This window comes from Colius striatus, chromosome 15 (assembly GCF_028858725.1).
Source record: "Colius striatus isolate bColStr4 chromosome 15, bColStr4.1.hap1, whole genome shotgun sequence".
Lineage (NCBI taxonomy): Eukaryota > Metazoa > Chordata > Aves > Coliiformes > Coliidae > Colius > Colius striatus.
Genome location: NC_084773.1, coordinates 17,140,163 through 17,156,467, shown reverse-complemented (window position 1 = coordinate 17,156,467; position 16,305 = coordinate 17,140,163). Strand labels below are relative to the sequence as shown.

At 46.7% G+C, this 16,305-nt stretch overlaps 1 protein-coding gene across 1 annotated transcript; it reads left to right on the top strand.

Annotated features, from left to right (window-relative positions):
- The first annotated feature begins 8,421 nt into the window (after window positions 1-8,421).
- On the top strand, window positions 8,422-13,814 carry LMOD3 (leiomodin 3). Its single transcript, XM_010196266.2, has 3 exons — window positions 8,422-8,712; window positions 10,520-11,914; window positions 13,788-13,814. Exons 1-3 carry the CDS (start codon window positions 8,422-8,424, stop codon window positions 13,812-13,814), a joined length of 1,713 nt encoding a protein of 570 aa, XP_010194568.2.
- The last annotated feature ends 2,491 nt before the right edge of the window (window positions 13,815-16,305 follow it).

The following is a 16,305-nucleotide window of genomic DNA, read 5'->3' as shown; positions in this document are numbered from 1 at the left end:
AACACTTCTTACTCATCTGTCCTAGCACCTAAAAATTGCTGCAGCCTTTCCCATTTAGAACATGGCTGTTGAGGTTTGTGTTCACTCATCTTCTGGGTCCCCTCTTGAATTCATGCCCTCAGTGACACCCACCGTTCTGGAAGAGCAACTTGGCTTCCAGGTGTGCAACTGCTTTAGCACCCTGGTCACCAAGCAGTTGAGGTTATTCACTCTCACTCTCCTCTTTTCAGAGTTATTTGCTATTTCCTACTTTTTATAGCATCATAAGCTTCACCACCAGTGCTGAACTCTGCTCTTATTTCCAGATTGCTGGTGAAAATAGGTATTAGTAAGAACTTACACTAAAAATACTCCCATGTGGTTACACTTTTCCATTTCTTCAAGTAGATTTTGGGGTCTGTCTGATCACAAGTTGTTCATTCAAAGAGTCAAGCTGGCTGCTGTTCCAAAGCATTGATGCTTTGAGCAGGAAGCTGGGCAGGACGAAGTCCAGGACCTTTCCCAGAACTCATGGTATCAGTATGGGCTGGTGGTTATTTATCAGCACTCTCAAGGGTTTTCATTTCCAAAAGGAAATGAGGTGTGTAGCAAGGTCCGTGCCTCACTTAAGCCATTGTTTGCATTCCTTTATTGTAATGCTGTAGCCATTGAGTTTTGTATTGGCTTTTCCATTAGCATTAAGGATTTAACCCAGTCTGACACATCCATGTTGGCATTTGCTTGGACAGGAGCAGGACCGTTTTGTTGAGAACATCAACATTTGAAGTGAGTTTGAGTTGAGAGTTGCTGTATTTGGGGATATTGAGCATAAAACCTCTAGGGCCAGAGTTCAGAACCTGATTACAGCATTCTGTAAGCCACAGGTAAGCTGCAGAGTTGCTGGGGGTGGCAGAGCTGGGAGTGTGGCAGGTGCAGCACTTGTAACCCCCTTGTCCTCCACAGGCCTGGTCTTGGGCAAGAGCTGTGCTCTTCAAAACACTTGTGAAGGGTGAAACTAGAGAGCAAAGGAGGTCCAGAAGAAGAGAGAAGACCACCACCCAGCCTCTGTAGGTGTTGCCTGGGGAGGTAGCAAAGGACTGAGGAGGGCAGGGCATAACATCTCCTGAGGACCTTCTGCCTGTTGTTGACAGGGGAGCTGGTGGTGCTGGGCAGCTTGTGTAACACCTGCTCGTTGACTGTTGTTCCCCAGGACCCTTAACTTTGCCTTTTGCAGACCTCCAGCTGCCTTTATTGCACTACATTTCCACAGCAATGGTTTGATGCACGTGTGCAGCCATTCACAGAGACCAAGCCTGTCTGTTGCAGCCAGAAAGGTAATAAAGATACGCTTGTATTTCAGCTGTGAGCAAATAAGATAGATTTACAATCTGCCTGTGCTTTGTGTGACTTTGACCTGCTCTGTGTTCTGCCGTTTAGCCACAACTCTTCCTCGCCAGGGCTACTGGGGACATCTAGTGACTGGCCAGTAGTAGTGAAGAGGCTTCCCAGCTGTGGTACTCCTTGGAAATCCTTCCTGCCCCTTCCAGTTTCTAGAAATATTTAGAAATTGTGACTTAGTATGACCCTGAACAGAGCTAAGAGGTGAACAATGTGAAACACCCATGTGAAACACCCACAGACCTACAGGCTTCTATTTTACAGTGTCACAAACGTCTCTCTCCAGCAGGTAAAACGTGCTGATGAGATGAGTGTGTGGAGGGGAAATAAAACCCCCCAGAAAGCTGTATGTAATGGAGCATTTGAGTGCTTTGTAGTTGATGGATGAAGAAGAAAAACAAGCCCTTGCCAGGAATCCTTAAAAAGACGTTATGGCACTGTGCTAAAATAAGCCATGCCTGATGTTTTTAATTGCTGCCTGCTCTTTCTCTGCTGTTTTGACCAGAAACACTGGGAGATGTGGGAGGACCAACGCCCGTGGGAGGATGGTGGCTGCCATTCCTCCAGCACAGGGAGGGGGAAGGATGAGGCTCAGACCAGGAGCCCCCTCCCTGAGCATGGGATGGTCTTCAAAATTCACACAAGCATACTGCTGTGAAACTTGCTGGCCAGGGTGACTCAATACGTGATGCCACTCTTGTAGCTTTCTGCTGATTTTTCCTGCGTGATCTTGGACTCTTTCAGCTTCAAAGTGAGCAGTGTAGCAGGGATGTTGTGCGCACAGCGAGGCTGCGTGGCTCCCGGGTGCGTGAGAAGCCTCTGGCCATGGCCCAGCCGGTCCCCACGTGTAGGAAATGCTGCCAGGGCTGAAGCCTTGCTCCATCTCCTGGGCTCTGGGGGTTACTGCAGGAGAGCTGCCTCTGCGGGCAGCTTCTGAGCCTGAGCAGGAGCTCCCTGTCCCCTGTGCTTGCCTGGCACTTTCTGGATGAGTTAACACCTCTTCTAGAAAGATTTCTGCTTCCTACATTATTTTTCAATCTCCTTTGCGTTCTTCTATCATATTCAATACATTTCTTAGGTAGAAAGCTGAGAGCTTCAGCTATAGCAAGGCCTGGCACAAGTATTGAAATCTATCAAGTTAAAGCCAATAGGAACAATCTTTTAACTGTATTTTATGTAATAGTTATTAATTTAAGTCCAATTATCTGTTTCCATGGATTTTTTTCCCCAGGGATTTTGTGCTAGGGGAGAAACTCTGTGTTCTCTGGAATATTTGTCTCTTGCTGGTAACAGAAACTTCCTGGCATGGTTTTCAGATTACTTCTGTGGCTTTTTGTAGCTGTTTGAGACAAACAAGGCAGGGGAATCCTGTTTTATTTTGCAAATAGATCCCACCATAGGCCTGGACAGAGGAAGAAGAGGCAATTGTATGCTTGCTGTATTGTTGTTCATCCTCTTTCCCTTTTCTGAGTTCTCTCCTCCACCTGCCCAGTCACAAATTGGCCAAGTGTCCTTGTGTGCCAGGACAGTGTGTCTGCAATGCCTGGCTGAGCTTTCCAACAAAGACACTTTCCCCTGTTCCCAGCATGGCTGTGATGCCCGTGCTACCAGCGGGTCAAGGTGGTGACACCCTGTCTGATGAACAACCCCCTGCTTCGTCTGTCAGGACCTTCCCCTTCCCCTTGTAGCTGTTAGATTCAGGACCACATAGGTCATCTCCCAGGGTAGGATGTATCATCAAAGACAATTACCCCATTCTTTGATGCAGCAAGACAAACCTGATGTCATGTGATGTGGTTTCCTCCTTGAAAGAAAGGATAGTGAGAGCTGTGATGGGTGCTCGTAGCCCAAGAGGACACAGGACATAAATGTCAGGGCCTTCATCAGAGAGTTCCTTGCCATCCATCCAACTTTGTTATCCTTGTCTGTCCCTCATGAAGGGAATCACCATAAATCCTTCAGCAAGTCCTTGACTGCAGAGAGATGTGCTCTGTCTCCTGGGGCATCTCCTGCCTGTCTGAAGCACAGCACACAGGAGTCTCAATTTATATTTGATCATTAGAGTGTCATCAAAGAGCTGCAGATGAAGAAGTTTGCAGCCAGACAGGGCTCAGCTGGAGTAACTCTAGAAGAAACCCTTCCACCTGTTCCTGAGCTTGAGGTTAGGGAAGGACGTGCCCTGAGCAGACAGAATGAAACGGCCACATGGCCTTGTCAGCATCAGTGCTCGTGGACACAGGATGGTGTGAGGTATGGGGCTGTGATAGGTTTGGGTGCTACAAAAGAAAGATACACCCTATGGTTAATGTGAAGGGTGGCATTGTGTCCTAGAAGGACTCTGGTTCTTAGCTGATTTGGTGTGTGCTGGATTTGGTGTTTCATATTAGATGTGGAGGTGGTCGCTCGTTCAAAAGGTGATGATGATGATGGCTGCCACTCCTCAAGGAGATGAGGCAAGGAGCCACCACCTAGGGAGGAAAATGTTCAGGTATTTGGAAGTGCTTTACCCAGATCATGTGAATAACATGACCTGGGAAAGTAAAAATACCAAATTAGGACAGACTTCACTAGTGCTGAGCGTTTCAGCTTTTTGCCCATGGCTGTGCTATGAATGGTATCTGGGAGATGAAGCTCTCTCCTGGAAACACACACCTTCTTCTTTGTTAATGAGCACAGTGCAAATGGGCATCGTGTGTGCTGTGGCTGTGCTGGAGTTGCTGCTCAAGCCACTTTAAAACGTGGCCATTAAAAATAGAGTGTATGTGTATTGGCAGGGGGGATGGTGGGTGAGGAATAGTGTTGTTCATTGGCAAATAAGCACAGAAGTTTGGGGTGTGTTTTGGTTCTGAATGGGTCAAAGGTTTGCTCTGGATTAGCCCAGAGCCCCAGGACTAGCTTAGTGACTGGCAACGTTCCTATGTGGAGCTGTCCTCTGCCCCAAAATCAAGGAGTTTTGGGTTATCTTTTAAAAATGGTTTAAAACAGTTGAAATGGTTTAGAAATCCATCAGCTAATTACTGAGCCCTTTTTGATGCCAACAGAAACACACACATCTGACTCGCCCATGCTTTTCCCTGCAGGGTTGCTTTGGTGTGGGGCTCAGTTCCCTGCCCCAGGCTGACGTTTTCTCTCCTTAATTTCTGGCATGACCAAAGTCCTCTCTGTGCTCTCCCTTTCTGCCTGTGCATGTTAATGGGTATTTTTCTGTAATAAAGAATACAAATGATGTCAGAGGTGGTTGCCTACTGCCTAGGGATCTTGTGCCACTGCTCTCAGACTTTTCTGTCCCTTTTTGGGGACAAATTTGAGGCATCAGGGTCCCAAGAAAACAAGAGACACGGCTCCACTTGCTCCTCCTGGAGAAACTTCCGGACTTGGAGGCAGTGGGATGTGGTGATTTGGTGACTGCTGAGGCAGGGTGAGGGGCTCACACCCCCATCCCCCTACCATGCCTGCTGCTCTGCACGGGGCCTTGGCTTTGCAGCTCCCTTTCAAGCATCTTGGGCAAATGCTTTGAAAGTCAAATGTCCTTACTCTATTTAAGCAGCAAACTTAATCTGATATATTTATATCTATATATGATATATTTATCTCTGTAGCAGTTTGGATGTGGGGTGAGGTGTTTTTTTTTTCCTCCTCCAAGATGATCCCTGATGTTTTTCCCACAGAGTATCTCTCTCGTTACTTAGTGGTTGTTATTGTTAAGATCCCATCATCTGACCCTTGATAATCCCCATATTGCATTACAGTGCATTGCTGGACATGCCTGATGTATGCTACTATTTGTCAATTTTAGACTACCCCATCAATCCTACGAGTTCCTTAAAAGTGATGCAAGGATATGTTACACAGGCACATTCTTCAACTGGCTGCAATTAATGCCTTGGTGCTTGGAAATGCTGTGGATTGGTAATTAAGGGAAGTAAAAAGTAGAATAAGTGAAAGCCAACATTATAGATATTGCTCTTGAGCATTTGGCACCAGCGTGTGTCCCATCAACTACCTTAAAACCAGAACATTTTAGGCACTCGAAGCATGGTTTGATGTCCTGCCTCACGTCAAGTGGTGACACAGGGGTCAGCCTCTCTTCAGAGTTGAGTGACAAACTTGTCAACTCTTCTGTTTTCAAGAGGTAAGTTGGAAGTTTTGGCAAAAATGCATTAATGAGGAAAGAAAGTTTAATGAAGTGAAATAATCCTGCATGAGAGCCCCTTGGGTTCCATGGAAGTGCTCATCCATGCACGAGTACTGCCCTAGAAACAGTGAGCATGGGTTGGTCAGTACTGCGAGCAGATCTTTGCTCCTATCTGTTTGCTCCTGAAGTGCCTTATAGCACCTGTTAGGTACCTACTTAGCATGAATTTTGAGCTGCTACCTGTAGTAATAGCTTTGTGATGGCAGCAGGTACTATGTGTCTTCTGCTGATTCTCTGAGCGTGGCTGCTGGCACAGCTCTCTGCTCCTTGGTAACAGAGCACCTCGTGCAGCAGCTGATTAGTCTGGGGATTCCTAAGCAAGTGTCAAATTGGCATGAAAATAACAAGTGCTACCAATGGAAGTGGCCTTCCTCTCTTAATGAAGGCTGAGGAAATGAGTGGTTATTTTGGAAAGCTCCCAGGGGAATACCCACAAATATTATTTGGAGGGAGATGGGAGCTTTGCCTTGGAAAAGACTTCTAGATTTGGCCATGAGTGTGTCCCCAGCCTGGAGGGTGGTGTTTGTTGCCTTAACGTTCCGTTTCCAGTGCAGCAAAACACTAAGCACCGTGTTAGAAAAGGAAGTGAATCCTGTGCTCGAGGTAATTTATGGAGAGAGGAGACCTAAAGTAGGCAAAATGTGATACCCACCTTGGAAATCTGTGGGATTAGCACCCGTGTCACCAGGAGAGGGATGTCACTGGGCAGCCCTCTGCTCTGAGTCTGACGGAGAAGGCATCACTCCCAGAGGTGTAGTGTTTCCTAACCATGGTATCTGCAAATAATCTAGTTAGGAGAAAACTTGCTTTTCCAATACCTGATAGTGTTCTCAGTATCCCTGTTTCCCTTCTCAAGAGGACTTCATGGGTTTGACCCTGCTTAGCAGATCTGACAAGACGATGGCCCAAGATGGCCTGGCTGAAGATCATGGAAACACAAGAAGGGGGCCAGGGGCTTTATTTACAGTCAAGAAATTAGCAAGAGATAAGTAACCACTGAATAGTCAGCTTCTGTGACCCAAACAGCATCGTTTGGGAGAACAACATGCCAGCTACTGAAGAGCATTGATTTATTTGACAACATCAGGAAACCATTTATGGACTCTATTATGGACAGCAATGGCTGGGGGGTTAAAACTGCTAGACCAGCTAGATTGATGTGTGGGTCTGCTGTTGTGCTTGCTACTGCATAATATAAAATAAGGATGTCCCTTGAAAAACCAAAGGGGCAAACAGAGCCATTACTTCTTGGCTTGAGTTTTTGTTATTTCTTCCTTTACTGCTTATTTTGTTGTTAAAATTTTGCCCCCTTCCCCACTGTGTAACAGCATTAATTAACTGAGGATAATGGCCTTGTAATAGAGGTTAACAGGACCTTGAGCACCATATTTTGTAAAACTCAACCAAGAGAAGCCATTGTCCATGCAGAGACTCTTTTACTGCTGGCTGGCTCCAGCAGAGCGTGGTTGAGACTAGCAAGGTGTATGGCTTAAAGATTGGTGTGGTTTGATTTCACAGCCACTCACCTGTGGCTTCTTTCCTACAAAAGCTGCATTTGCAGCTGCAAGGTGAGGGTTTGAGTCAATATTCCCTGCAAGGAATACTTGAAAGTGAGAGAGGAAATCTTGCTAATCCAATGAACAGTTCAAACTGCAGTGTGCTGAAATTGCTCAGTAGTGGGAAAATTACCCACCCACGCTACTCTGTTTTTACAGAGCAGCCGCGAGCTGAGTGGTGTTGAGGGTATGGTCTCAGGTTTACCCTGTAAATTTAGAAGCCTGTAAAACATTCAGAACAGAGGAGGAGGTACCTCTTAGCTGGAATGGACACTCACTAAAAAAAGGGATTTCAGCTTTCTTCTGTAGTCACACCAGTTTTAAGAACATCAGCAAAGTAATTCTTTGTAGCTGCTTGTTAATTCTGCAAGAAAACTGGTAAAAAATGGCAGAAGGATGAACCTGAGGTGAACTGTCAGTCAAGATCTGTTGACAGTGCAAATAATGCCCATGATAGGGATGGGCCAGTCAAGAAATAGGGCACTGACGTTGCCCCTGGGCAGGTTGGGTGGGAGCAGGGCACGTGGATGTGCTGTGTGAAATGTGTTTCCCTTAGACTGCTTCAAAGAGCTGGTGCCAGTCCCCACATAGACCCTTGTCGCCAAGCACAAGGTGTGTGCTGTACTGACCACTTGCCTTTGCTCCATCCTAGAGGATTTTACCTTAACCATGATCTGGTTTCTGTGAGAGCTCCACAATTGCACGATGGCTGCACTCACACCAAAACCACCTGCAATATTCAGTCAGGGTTTGGATTAGCTAAAGGCAGTGAGGAGCCTGCACCTCCAGCCCTTCTGAGATATCTGAGACGTAACAGAGACCTTGTGCTGTTTCTTTCCACAGTGCAGAACTTCACCCATACACCTCGCAGGTACCATCCACGTGACTTCACCCACCTACGGCCATTCAAGCACGAGCTGAAGCAATGAAAGGCACAATGCCCCAGGAACCCTCTAGAACATGTCTGCCTCCTGCCTTACTCAATGGGGGGACACACCAGCTGCACTGAAATGTCAGAAGGGCTTGCACAGCTGACAGGTTGCTGAAAATGGAGCATGGCAGCATCGCCATAAATTCTCTTTAGTCAGCCAAGTGCAGCTTAATATAGACTTAGCTGCGTGGTCTGTCTCCTGCACTGGGACCGAGAGCTGCCACAGCTCATGACCAAAACATGAAGTTGTCCATTTAACCAAATCAGCTACTGCTAGTCAGGAAAACAAAAGAAAAAATCCTTTAAGATTTATCTTTCTCTTTAGATTTAAAAAGTACTAGAGGAAGGAGGGAAGAAAGAACATGTCCGAACTCAGCCAAAACTCTGACGAAGATGTGTGTCCTGAGGACATCGACGAGGATGAAATCCTGGCAAACCTGTCCCCTGAGGAGCTAAAGGAGCTGCAGTGTGAGATGGAAGTCATGGCCCCAGACCCTGAAGTCCCAATAGGGATGATACAGAAAGATCAGACAGAGAAACCCCCAACGGGGAGCTTTGACCACAGGTCGCTGGTTGACTACCTGTACTGGCAGAAGGCATCCAGACGCATGCTCGAGGACGAGAGAGTTCCTGTCACCCTCTTGCCCTCTGAGGTAACAAGCAAAAAAATCATAAATATTTATTATGCATCTGCTGTGGGATTTGCTTTATAGCTTTAACACCTTAAACTGCTTCTGCTTCCATCTATTACTTAAGGTAAGGTGCAAACAAATTTGAGTTCATACTTAAAGCCTCAGCAATGTCAGCATCTGGCTTGGACTGATATCAGAGTTAGTAACTTTTTAATTGCTTTTTCCCAAGTGTTTATTTAAGCTTTTTAATGAGAGATAAATCCTAATTCTGTCTCAGTAAAGCAAATCACTGAGAAATTGTCATAAAGTCAGTTTGGAGGTGTAACTCAAATGGGTGTGGCTCTGAGTATGGAAAACCACCACAATGCTTTTCAATAGCAAACTACATTAATCATATGTGTTTAATTAATCGACAGAATTTCATGTCATACTGGACAAACCCCCAAACCACTGTATTTTAACAATGTGACACATTCACTAACAACCAAGCATGTAAACCCCACAAGCTGATCCAACCCTGTTGAACACAGTATTTATTCTGTCCTTATGACTTTGAAATAAAGTTCAGGTCATACTTAGACAGTTTTTAGGATGAGGAGCACTCTTAAAAATAGATTAATAGAATGAAAACTTGGCTAAACAGAACACATCCATACCTGAACCAAAGTGAATTTGAGGTAACTGGTTTTATTTACATGAAACCAATAAACTCGTGGTTTTGTTAATACACAACACCACGGACTTCCCAGGGCAGGTGTCATGGGCTGCCTCTGGAGAGGGGAGGATCATGTAGTGAGTTTTTCCCTCCTACAACAGTTACCTACAAAGAGACTTTTTGTTGTTGTTTAAATGCTTCTAAGGTTAAATCTGGCATTTGAGTGTAGAGCTGCCTGCTGCATTCACAGCTGCTGAGGTGCCCCCTGTACTAAAGCCATCCACCAGCACAGCAGACGGGAGCCACAGCCCTGAGGGCAGAGGTGACTTTATCACTATCTTGTGTGACTTTTGAGGAAGCATAAGCTCTGCCTGAACTAGTGCAAATCTTTTGGGGAAAGACCTTGATCTTTCTTAGCATTTCTCAGTGATGGGGGATCCTCTTGCAAAAAGATGCTTGAAAAACCCCTTTTAGCTAGGAGGGTCTCTGGAGGTGCTGGAAGTTTGCAATTGCTTTCATTTTGATGCTAGCAGCCCCACTGCCTTGCAGCAGCTGTGTGCAGGGATCAGTTTCCTATCTCTGAACTCAAAATAACACTGAAGTAATATTTTGCTTTATCTTCAGAGATGTGTTCTCTCAGTTGCCATGCTCTGGCAGGTACCAAGCCAGGTAGCCTTGTCTCGTGCTGGATGACTCCATAAATGTTGTGATATATCCTCCTCTTGACTCCTCCTTGGGCTGTGCAAATAGGCAGTTCCTAACAATGGCTTCTAATGGTTTGTGGTACACAAAAGAAACATTCTGTCGTGTTGAGGAAACAACAAAAATCACACAAAATCTGGAAAGAGGCTGCATCAGAGGCTCTTAACCCTCAGAAGGGTTCAAGGACCACTTTAACATAACATTAAACACATAACTTGATTGTCAGGATTGAGTTTGATGGGTAAAGATGAGAAATTGGTTTGCAGTCACTTTAAAAGCAATCATTCCTGTGTTCCCAAGCAAGTCAGCACAGCCCTAACTTACAGGCAGTGGCACTTCTAAGGATTGTTCTATCATGTGTGGGCACAGGGATATCTAAACCCAGTCACTACACATGTTTATTTGAGCAGAAAGTTCATGTTAACAAAGCCACATTGGATTATTTCAGCTGTGAGGTTTTGTCTTCCTCAGAGAAGCGCTGCAGAGGAGGCAGAAGGAAAGGCCCTGGGCAGCAGCGAGGCGGCCAGCGGGAGGGTGCCAGGAGCAGAGGGAAAAGAGAGACACTACCAAAATGAGCACTTGTCCAGCTCAGGAACACCATCCGGGGAGACAAACAAAGGTGGAAGCGATAAGGAGACAGTGGAGGAGGATGATGAGAAAGAAGAAGCTGAGGAGGATGAGGAAGATGATGAGGAAGATGATGAAGAGGAGGATGAAGAGGAGGATGAGCCTGAATTGGAAACAAAGGAGATTTCCACCAATGAGAACAGTGACAGAGATCAGATAAGTAAGAAATCAGGTACAGAACCAGGAGAAACTACAGAAAAGCCACAGGAAAATGAAAAGAAAATATCCAAACTGAACATCCCCAAAAAGTTAGCACTGGACACCAGCTTCATGAAGCTGAGCGCCAGGCCCTCGGGAAACCAAACCAATTTAGACGAGAGTTTGGACAAAGTCCGAAGAAACAACCCAGACGTGAAAGAACTCAACTTGAACAACATAGAGAACGTCCCCAAAGAAATGCTGATAGACTTTGTCAATGCCATGAAAAAGAATAAGAACGTAAAAACGTTCAGCTTGGCCAACGTGGGGGCCGACGACAACGTGGCTTTCGCTCTGGCCAACATGCTGCGGGAGAACAGGAGCATCACCACGCTGAACATCGACTCCAACTTCATCTCTGGCAAAGGGGTGGTTGCTATCATGAGGTGTCTGCAGTACAACGAGACACTGACGGAGCTCCGCTTCCACAACCAGCGGAGCATGCTGGGCCACCAGGCAGAGATGGAGATCGCCAGGCTGCTGAAAGCCAACACCACCCTCCTTAAAATGGGGTATCACTTCGAACTGCCGGGGCCCAGGATGGTGGTGACCAACCTGCTGAGCAGGAACCTGGACAAGCAGAGGCAAAAGAGGAAAGAGGAGCAAAGACAGCAGCAAATGAAAGAGCAGAGAGAGTTGATAGCGATGCTGGAAAATGGACTTGGGTTGCCTCCCGGGATGTGGGAAATGCTGGGGGGGCCAATGCCCCAGCCGAGGGTGCACGAACCCCCGCAAGCCCCGAAACCACCCATCCCTGCTGCTGTGTCCCTGAGCAAAAGGCAGGAGAGCACGAGGCAGGTGGCCCCTGAGGAGCCATGCAGAGAGAAGCCCGTCAACTTCAGAGTGGTCAAGCTGAAGAAGATCCAACGCAAATCCGCCGTGCCGGAGTACGTGGAACCCGCCGAGAAAACCAACCTCAAAGATGTCATCAAAACCCTTAAACCGATCCCCAGGAGAAGGCCACCCCCTCTCGTCGAAATAACCCCCCGAGATCAGCTGCTGAACGACATCCGTCAGAGTAACGTCGCTTACCTCAAACCGGTGCGTGCTCAGCGGGGCGGCCCGGGGAGGGAACCGCGGCCCCTGCCGCTCCCGGACGGCCCCTTGGGATGGTGGCTGTTGACTGGGGCTTGGGCACATTCTCATGTGGGTGGCTGGTGCTCATTTTGCATCAGGCTGCTGTTCCTGGAGTGCAGCTGGTTGTTTTGCCTGGCAGCACTAAGGCTTGGCTTAGCACAGAAAAATGACAGCATCACTTTCTGCATCCATACAGGTGAAAGGGAATTCAGATGCCCAGAAGCTCAGGGTTAGTGTGCTAGTAATAGCCTATTAGTTATGACAGGCAAGTGCTGCTCAGGATATTTGTTTCAGGAGAGGAACAGGTATTATTTTTCACGAGTCTGCAGTCACAGAATCACAGAATGGTTGGGGTTGGAAGGCACCTTTAAAGATCATCTAGTCTAACCCTGCTGCTCAAGCAGGTCCACCTAGATCAAGTCACACAGGAAAGTGTCAGGTGGGTTTGGAAACCTCCAGAGAAGGAGACTCCACACCTTCCCTGGGCAGCTTCTTCCATTGCTCCATCACCCTCCCAGTAAAGAAGTTTTTTTCCTTTAGTGGAACTTCTTGTGTTCCAGCTTTTGCCCGTTACCCGTAGCCCAGTTCCCCATAAAACACCCTTGAGAATCCAAGTCCCAAACTGCCTCTTGGTGCTGCTCTTCTGTGGGTACCAAATTCATGGGCCACTTCTCAAAATGCTGCCCACTAGCTTTAACCTTTTGCTGTCCTGCAATGTCACACTTCGTTGCATTGTACCCTTAGTCAAGAAATGCTAAAAGCTGTCTGATCTATTTATAGCTAATGAAGTTGATACATCTGTTTGTGTTGCCAAGGCTCAGGGGAGAGGAAATCCTCTGCAATTAAGAAATGGTTAAGTGGCACTTTGTAACTAATACTTTGTTTAAAATGGACATTACAATAGAGTGGGATGTGGGCAATAATTATTCCCTCAGTAACTCCAGAGACGGTAGTTTGTCCCAAAATTTTGGCAGGGGCAGGTCCTACAGTGATCTCTGCACCTGGTCCAGGTTTCATAGAACCATTCTGCCCCCAAAACAAAACTAAGACGACAAGACCTGCTCTTGTAAAGGCTGTGGGTTTATCTCTACCTGTTCTTGTAAAGGCTGTGGGTTTATCCCTACCTGCTCTTGTAAAGGCTGTGGGTTTATTCCTACCTGCTCTTGTAAAGTCCGTGGCTCTTCTCTGCGTGCCAAGATGGTGCTTGTGATGGCAGGTGGGTCTGACACTGCTGTGGGATCTGTGTTCTCCCCTCTGCTCAGGAGGATGGAGGACAATGGTGTCAGTGCATTGAAACTCAAGTGCTGTCATGGAGCAATAAGGAACCCCAACCATCCCCCTCAATCCTCAGGAGGTTTTTATAAATGAGGGGTGTAGGGCATGGGGCAGATAATTACTGTCACAGCCCATGGAAAGAGGAAGCAATGGGCACATGTGTTTGGGTTCAGGGATTGTTTTTTGCTTGGTGGTTTTTTGGAGGGCTGGAATTTGGGCATTAGGGTGTAATTCTCACCTGCTTGCATGATCTTGGTAACTCCTTATTTGCCTCAGTATCCTCAGCTTCATGCATAAAATGGGGTTTCACCGCTTGAGCCAAGCTGGATGTTGGGTCACTCTGTGGTGGCACTCACTGCTTGCAAATTGCTTTACTGGGCATTAAGCACTGCAAACTACAAGTGGGGAATCACAAACAAAAGGAATTCCAGAGCTCCTTAGGGCTCCCAGCTGTTACATTTTTGGTCATTTAACAACTTCTGAAAGTTTGTATTAAACTAAACCAGCTTTGGAAATAAGACTGAAACATTTTCTCCACCTCACACTTACTGTCCTTGCCCAGGTGCCGTTGCCGAAGCAGCTGGAGTGAGAGACCAGAGTGACCCGAAGAGAACAACACAGAATAAAGACTATTCAAGTTTTGCTTACAACTGTTTCAGCAGATGTTTTCTGCAGAACCCAGGTGGTATAAACGACTCTTTGGGAACAAAGCTTGCGATACACACTTCTGTAAGTGTGGTGAGAATGGCTGGCATGGGAAAAGTCAGTGCTAAGCATTTCCATCAAGTACCAAACAATCCCAGTGCCATCTGTCTGCCAAGGGGATTCGAGGCTCCAGTTAGTTGTGGGAGTATTTTCTCAGAGGCATCAGTAACCTCGTCTTTCTAGTTTGTCAGCAAACTATTTTGCTTCCACGTTGTCCTTCTGCTGCCAGATTCTGCAGGAACATGCTGTGCTTTATCTTATCTTTCTTTTCACACACATGCTCCTTTGTTCTTCTCTTGTCCATGAGAAATGTATTTGGTTTCCATGTATACAGCTCCATTTTTTAGGCTAAGGAAACAGAAATGAAATAAAGCTCTGTCTGTAAGATGTGTGCAGCACTTCCATGGCTAACGAGATGCTCACAGAACAGAACAACTGCGCTGGCACATCGAAAGCCTCAGCTGCTGGATGGTTTCAAGTCACCTCTGCTTCAAAACTTAAGTCTAGTTGGTATTGTACCTGGTCAGCATGTAACAGACACAATGCTCTGCTTTGGGAGCTGTCATCTTCATTCCCCACGGTACACCTCTGCCCATGAGATATTCCTTTATTAAAGCCATTTTGGAGTGCACTGAAATGCCATTTCAGGTCTTTCTCCACACTGTTCCTGCAGCAGGAGGATGAGCCTTACCCCTCTCTCTTTGCCAGGAGTTTAAGAAGCTCCCCCTCCCTCCTAGTATGGGGTGTGAATGTGTCTCTCTGAGCAGGGCTGGATAGGATGGGGTTAAACCTGCACATACACAATTTGGTTTTCCTTAATAATTTTGTGATTTTTTTGTTCACATCAGTTTCTTTTTTTGCTGCAAGACTTTTATTGTAAAGCAGCTCAAGGTAAGTCACACTCCTGTGGAACACAATCCCAAGAAACCAGTTGTTTTGGGGCTTTTGTTGGGCTTAAGTTATAAGGCATCAAGAAAGAAGAAAGCCTTTCCCTTTGCTAACATGCAGCTCCCTGTGGCTGATACTCTTGCTCAAAAGGCAGAGTGTTGCAGGTCCTGGCAGCATTTCCTTCAGGTGAGTCTCTCCTCTCCTTGCTCCTGCCTGTAACTCTTAGCAGCTTTCCCTGGCACCTAAATCCCAGTCCCATCCCACGCCTCCTGCTGCATTTATGATGATAGTCCTGGAGCACCAGCAATGTCCAGCATCTCTTTGAACCCCAGGCAGCCTCCACTATCATAACTTCAAGTTTTAATTTAGCCTTCTCCTTTTTGTATCTATGATCTGGCCTCTTTCACATTTCCATCCTCCCAGCTTTTAAAGTTCCCTCTCAGCTCTGCTTCTGTCTGCAACCATAATGCCCCACACTCAGGGAAGTTGGTTGCTGTATTGCCTGTGACACAGCAAGTAGGCTTTAAGTATCATGTAAGGAGGAGGTAAGAGCCATTTCTGCCTGGCAGAGGCATCAAGAAGTAACATTTCCGTTGTACTAATTTCATACAGCTCTCCCTTTTGGTAAAGGTTAACAGTAGGAAAGGGAAGGAAGCTGGTACTTCTAACTAAGTCCTCATGTGGAGCAAAGCAGCAAAGGACAAGTGCAGAAAGCAGCTCCCCTAGAAAGCCCTTAGAGCACACTGCTTGCCAGGCTGGCTTCAAGACTGGGCTAGTGCAGCTTATCCCAGCAGCTGGGACGGGGAAGTACAAAGAAAAACACAATGCAGTGCTTTCCCATTCCCCCCTCTGTCAGAAACAGCAGTGCTGCAGCAGCTGACGTTACCCAGCTCTCTCCAGCAGGACCCGTGCAGCCCTGCTCTGAGCCCTGTTCTCCCCTGAGCCACCTCTCCAGTGATCAGAGGAGGAGGGAGGGCAGACAGAGAGCAGACCTGGCTTCCTCCAGCTGCTCAAGGCACAGCTTCCACTAATCCTACAAGCAGAAATCCCTCTCGGGTAATTAAAAGAAATGTGAAATCCCAGCTGAGTTATATAAGAGATTGAAACAGCAGGAACAAATGCCTTAAGTACTCCACCTCAGTCGAGAAGCCTTTCCAAGGATGCTAGAGGAAGGCCATAACATCCCTGCAGCTCAGAGTTTCCTTGTGCCTCAACAAAGTTAATGCAGATACAGAGCATTCTCATGCAGCAGGTTCATCCCAAGCCCAGGCTTGTGGCACGAGCTGCAGGGTGACAGATCTCCTGCTGCCACTGTGGGGGAAGTTCCTCCAACCACAGGCACAGTGACGAGCTCCAGCTCCCCCCACCTTCTTCCCAACCTGAAATAACTGCACTCAGCAATCACCATCAGAATTTATTTTCCTTCATAATTGTGCAGTTTTTAAAATTCTACAGTAATGATGAAGCCACAGGCTAGTGTGTTCTGT

Bases quoted from the DNA above. Each gene is read 5' to 3' on its own strand.
- LMOD3 (XM_010196266.2), top strand. From the start codon at position 8,422: ATGTCCGAACTCAGCCAAAACTCTGACGAAGATGTGTGTCCTGAGGAC. The intron at 8,713-10,519 runs GTAACAAGCAAA...TGTCTTCCTCAG, and splicing joins TCACCCTCTTGCCCTCTGAG to AGAAGCGCTGCAGAGGAGGC. The intron at 11,915-13,787 runs GTGCGTGCTCAG...GTCCTTGCCCAG, and splicing joins ACGTCGCTTACCTCAAACCG to GTGCCGTTGCCGAAGCAGCT.